The sequence below is a fragment of the Lepidochelys olivacea genome (assembly GCF_965140295.1).
Source record: "Lepidochelys olivacea isolate rLepOli2 genome assembly, chromosome: 11".
NCBI lineage: Eukaryota > Metazoa > Chordata > Testudines > Cheloniidae > Lepidochelys > Lepidochelys olivacea.
The window spans coordinates 69,850,125-69,856,124 of record NC_140421.1 but is presented as its reverse complement, the minus strand read 5'-3'; the positions used below and the strand labels follow the sequence as shown (position 1 = coordinate 69,856,124).

General features: G+C 46.4%; 1 protein-coding gene across 13 annotated transcripts in view; it reads left to right on the top strand.

Annotated features, from left to right (window-relative positions):
* Positions 1-1,172: 1,172 nt before the first annotated feature.
* LRRFIP1 (LRR binding FLII interacting protein 1) overlaps positions 1,173-6,000 on the top strand; it is a 184,459-nt gene continuing 179,631 nt past the window's right edge. For 11 of the 13 annotated variants that reach the window (XM_084644019.1, XM_084644022.1, XM_084644020.1 and 8 more), the window contains exon 1: positions 1,173-1,374. In XM_084644019.1, coding sequence (XP_084500145.1) covers positions 1,285-1,374 — 90 coding nt within the window. In that variant the 5' untranslated portion in view covers positions 1,173-1,284. The remainder of the gene's footprint in view (positions 1,375-6,000) is intronic. The other 2 variants (XM_084644012.1, XM_084644015.1) reach the window with 2 other exon arrangements.

The window sequence follows — 6,000 nt, the reverse complement described above, 5'->3', positions numbered from 1 at the left end:
AGACTGGAGTGAGAGATTGGATGAGAAACTGGGTGGAGGGAAACTGGGAATGGCTGAGCAAGGAGACTGAGATGGGGAGTCCAAAGAGGTGAGACTTGCTGGACAAGGAGATGGGGATTGGGCTGAGGAGTTTGAGGAGTGGAGACTGGATCTGGGTAGGCAAGGATAATGGCACTAGGATGCAGAGATAGTTGGAGGGGACAGGACAGAAGTGGTCAAACAGTTGAAGGGAATGTGCAGAAGAATCTGTGCCCAGTAGACACACTCCCTTCCACAGCCTGGAATGGAACCCAAGATTTCTAAATCTCACCATTCCTCTGCTATCAACAAATATCTATGAAACCCACTGGGACAGTCTCCCATCCCCCTCTGATGCTAGTCGACACAGAAGATAACAACCTACTGTTGGTATCCGTTACTCTGTTAAGTGGCAGAGATCTCTGTGGTGGATCTAAAAGCTCCAACCATGACGATGACTCATGGGGGAGTCAATATGATTCCACCTGATGACATTTTTGGGAGGGGTTGAGTTTTTTTTAAACCCAGGAAATTACACGCAACAAATTTAGTTAAAACAAAATGATTAAGGTTGCAAATCAAACTCTCAGGAGTTAGAAAAGCCAAAATTAATTTGTCCCCCTTGCCTTATAATACAGTCTTTAATTATGTACTATTTTGTCTACAAGACCCCTGCTTCATTCAATGAACAGGAAGAGCCTTCCCTAAAGCCCCTCCCCATTCCGTACCCCCTCCTTACCTCCCTGCCCATCTCCCCAAAGAGCCTCCCTACCTCATAGCCCCTCCCCACCCGTCTCCCCAGAGCCCCTCTCTGCCCCATCCCACCCTGCTAGGATGATCAGATGTCCCCATTTTATAGGGACAGTCCTGATATTTGGGGCTTTTTCTTATATAGGCACCTATTACCCCCCCCCCCCCTTCCCAATTTTTCACACTTTCTGGTCACCCTACACCCTCCCAACCACCCCTCCCCACTCCACAGCCCCTCCCAATCCCACCCATCTCCCCACAGCCCCTCCCCACTCACCCCCTCCAGCTCATCACGGCCCCTCCCCACTCCACAACCCTTCCCTAGCGCCCCGCCCATTGCAGCAAAGCCCCGCCCATGCCTCCTCAGCCCCTCCCATCTCCCCTCCCTCGTGCTGGGCGGTTGAGCCCCGCCCCGCCCCGCCGTGACGCGCTGTGCGTAGCCGCCGGCGGGCGCGGGGCGGCAGCGGCAGCTCGTGCCGGAGCGGGGCCAGCAGTGGCGGTTCGTCGCGCGCGGCGATGGGGACGCAGGGGGCCGGGCGGAAGCGGCTCCCCAACCGGGAGCGGCTGACGGCGGAGGACGATGCGCTCAACCAGATCGCCCGGGAGGTGAGGCGCGGAGCGGGCCGGGCCGGGCTGGGCTCGGGGGCTGCCCGTCCCTCCGGCCGCCCTGACGCGGAACGGAAATGGCGGGGGGCGGCCCTGCTCGGCGGTCGCAGGGGACGGGACTAGGGCTGGGGGGACACACGGGGGTGGCCGGGGAGCCTGGGGGCTGCGGGCTGGAGGTGACATGCGGGGGCAGGCCGGACGGGCGGTGACGGGCGGAGCTGTGCCTCGCCCTGGGGGTTCCAGGCCCTTGAGGTGGCCCCGGGAGGGCCGGCGGTGTGTAATAAATAGCGGTCCCTCGGGGACGGGTTGTGGCTGGGCGGGGGGAGGAGCCGCCGCTGCTGCTGCTGCTGCTTGTCCCTCGCCGCTGCCTCAGGGGCTTTCCTGAAAGCGACCGCAGGTGCCGTCTGCTCCTGCTGTCAGGTGCCTTCGCCTCCCCGGCTGCGGGCTGCCTCTGCGCGGCTGGTGTGTCTACACGCTGCCCGCCGTGAACGTGGCCACGGTGCAGAGCCTGCCTTCCCCCACTCCTGAACTCCCCAGCTTTCCCCAGCACGCTGTTTCCAGGCTTTCGGTGACTTGCTGCTCAGTATGAATTATTTTATCCTGCAGTATGAGGAGAATTGTTGCAATGTAAAGGCAGGAATGTAACCCGCTCCCATGTGATCGGCTTTTTGCCTGGGGTTTTCATGCCCCTTCAATCTATTGAGTTTCACCCAAGGCTGGTTTAATAGGGGGGTGATCTGGTTTCAGGCCTACACTGTGGCTTGGAACCCTGGCACGCCTGTCCAGTGGAATGATGCTCTCTATTTTGCTTGCACTGTGAAATTACAAGTTTTTACTAGCATAAAGGAAATGCCTTGACCATATGATTCAGAGGAAAGTGCAGGAAGCTTTCCAATTGCTGTGGATTTTGTCAGTGAAATGAGCGATGAAGATGGGTAATATACACTCCTAGATTTTGCAAGAAATAGGTCTCGAGTATCTGTGAGACTCAACCATATTTTAAAAGTCTTTTTATCATGTGAATTGTGTGTTCGGGTTTTGTGGCCATAATATTTGGCTAACTTTTATATTAAATAAGTATGTATTTAAATTGACCCATTTAGTCATACTTCGTTACTTATCCCATACCCTTGGAAGTTTAAGCTAGAATGGGACGCTGGGCTATTCTGCATAGTTTTCCCTTTTGTCAGTGGCTTTAATTGTTATTTTTGTAATTAAGATTTTCCACATGATCAAAATTTTAAAACTCAGTATATTGGAACATACATAAAACCAGGTGTTAGTAGTAGTTTAAATCTCCGGACTTGCCTTCTGCCCTGATAAACTCTATTTTATGCCAGGTTTCAGAGTAGCAGCCGTGTTCGTCTGTATTCGCAAAAAGAAAAGGAGTACTTGTGGCACCTTAGAGACTAACAAATATATTTGAGCATAAGCTTTCGTGAGCTACAGCCACTGAATGCATCCGATGAAGTGAGCTGTAGCTCACGAAAGTGTATGCGCAGATAAATTTGTTAGTCTCTAAGGTGCCACAAATACTCCTTTTCTATTTTAAGCGTTACAGAGGAATCTGAATTGAGAGCATTTATCTGGTTGAATGCAGTTGGGAACCAATGTAGAGTGGCCCCTTATCAGTTAGTGTTATAAGAGGCAGCTTTATAATAAAGGTGGAGTACAGCCTGTATGCTGAAATCCCTGCATTGCTACCCTATGCTATGGCATTTGTCTTAAAAGCTTGTATAAACTTGCGTTATTTCTTTTTTTCTCAGCTAGGAGACAGCCACATGTAATTACAAGGCTTCAGATAAAAAGCAAAGACTATGCCAGAGATTCTATGGTAAAGAGTCAGAAACATTATTTAGCTGGTATTTTTTTTATCTCTTAATGATATGCTGTGTATATAAGTAAACATTTTTAGGGCAGTCTCTATTATAGGCACTAATTCAATTGCAGCAAAGAGCAAAATTTTGGGTGAGTGAACCTTGCCAGTTGAAAGGAGGTGATTTTCTTTTTCAGGCTTTGTTTCACACTTCTGTGATGAAAAATGTCTTAAAGACATAACATTGTGTGTGATATTAATTTGCACTATAGACAGCTTCATGTGGGATTTAAGAGTCAAGAAGTCTGAGGCTTGTAGGTTGGCTTGACATAAACATTAAGGGCTAGATGCTGCAAGGTCCTGAGTGCCCACAGTTGCCCCTGACTTAAACGGAAGCTTAGAGTTCTCAGCACTTTAGAGCAGTGATTCTCAGAGACCTTTCCAGACTACTGTACCCCTTTCGGAGTCTGTTTTATCTTGTATACCCCAAGTTTCACGTCACTTAAAAACTACTTGCTTACAAAATCAGACGTAAAAATACAGAAGTGTCACAGTGCACTATTACTGAAAAAATGCTTACTTTCTAATTTTTACTATATAATTATAAAATCATGACCCCTGGGTTGAGAAACACGGATATAGTGTACAGACGCTCCCTGACTTAGGCAATTGTTCTGTTCCGGAACACTTTGCGTAACTCGAATTTTGCATAAATCGGAAACATATTCCTGAGCTTTACGCAAAAAACAAACAAACAAAACCTAATATTTTTAGCTTACGGAACTTTTTCCGTAAGTGCAGATTTGCATAAGTTGGGTCTTGCATAACCCGGGGAGCGTCTGTATATAGCAGTATCAACAAGTCATTGTCTGTATGAAATTTTAGTTTGTACTGACTTTGCTAGCACTTTTCATGTAGCCTGTTGTAAAACTAGGCAACTATCTACATGAGTTGATGTACACCCTGGCAGACCTCTGCATACCCTCAGGGGTACGCGTACCCCTGGTTGAAAACCAGTGCCTTTTAGAGGATGAAGCCCTAAACATCCAATGAACAAATTTTACATGAAGAAGTAAGATAAGATTCTGATTGGCTGCTAGGATGGAGTACAAGTATATTGTCCACCCTTTTCTTGATTAGAAATAGGGGTGTACAGAGTGAGAGCAGCAAGCAGGAATAAGATTTTGAAGGGCCACAGGCACCCCATACATACAAGTTATGTATTTTGCTCAGATCAGTTATTTATTTGTATTGGCTGGAGATATCCTGACTCTTTAGAATCTGAATTTCTTTTCTGTATATAGTGCATTTCACTGGTGACTTCTTGATAGCATTCCGAGGTGTAAGTTAAGTACACTTTCATAGAACAACATATTAATATTTTTTACATGCACAGTTGTTAATTATTAATTCCCTAGCTTTGCAAAATTGTATCCTGAGGGATTAGAGACATAATAATTCTAGCACAGTTGTCTGCTTTAGGAAGAGACCTGATATCAAAGTGCAAATTTATAAAATGTAAAACACAAAAGTTACATTAACATCCAGGGTGTTGATCCATTTATGATCTTGGAGCACCACTTAAGCCTACAGTATTTTAAAGTGTTTATGTATAGGAGAAACATTACTTAGTGCCAACAGAAAAGGAGTACTTGTGGCACCTTAGAGACTAACAAATTTATTTGAGCGTAAGCTTTTGTGAGCTGCAGCTCACTTCATCTGATGCATTCAGTGGAAAATACAGTGGGGAGATTTATATATATAGAGAACATGAAACAATGGGTGTTACCATACACACTGTAACGAGAGTGATCACTTAAGGTGAGCTATTACCAGCAGGAGAGCGGGGTGGAAAAAACCTTTTGTAGTGATAATCAAGGTGGGCCATTTCCAGCAGTTGACAAGAACGTCTGAGGAACAGTAAAAAGAAAAGGATGCATCCGATGAAGTGAGCTGTAGCTCAGGAAAGCTTGTGCTCAAATAAATTTTAGTCTCTAAGGTGCCACAAGTACTCCTTTTCTTTTTGCGAATACAGACTAATACGGCTGCTACTCTGAAACCTGAGGAACAGTACGGGGTGGAGGGTAAATAAACATGGGGAAATAGTTTTACTTTGTGTAATGACCCATCCACTCCCAGTCTCTATTCAAGCCTAAGTTAATTGTATCCAGTTTGCAAATTAATTCCAATTCAACAGTCTCTCGTTGGAGTCTGTTTTTGAAGTTTTTTTGTTGAAGAATTGCCACTTTTAGGTCTGTAATCGAGCGACCAAAGAGATTGAATTGTTCTCCAACTGGTTTTTGAATGTTATAATTCTTGACGTCTGACTTTTGCCCATTTATTCTTTTACATAGAGACTGTCCAGTTTGCCCAATGTACATGGGCATGTACATTTGCTGGCACATGATGGCATATATCACATTGGTAGATGTGCAGGTGAAAGAGCCTCTGATAGTGTGGCTGATGTGATTAGGCCCTATGATGGTGTCCCCTGAATAGATATGTGGGCACAGTTGGCAATGGGCTTTGTTGCAAGGATAGGTTCCTGGGTTAGTGGTTCTGTTGTGTGGTGTGTGGTTGCTGGTGAGTATTTACTTCAGGTTGGGGGGCTGTCTGTAAGCTAGGACTGACCTGTTTCCCAAGATCTGTGAGAGTGATGGGTCATCCTTCAGGATAGGTTGTAGATCCCTGATGATGCGCTGGAGAGGTTTTAGTTGGGGGCTGAAGGTGATGGCTAGTGGCGTTCTGTTTTTTTTTTTCTTTGTTGGGCCTGTCCTGTAGTAGATGACTTCTGGGTACTCTTCTGGCTC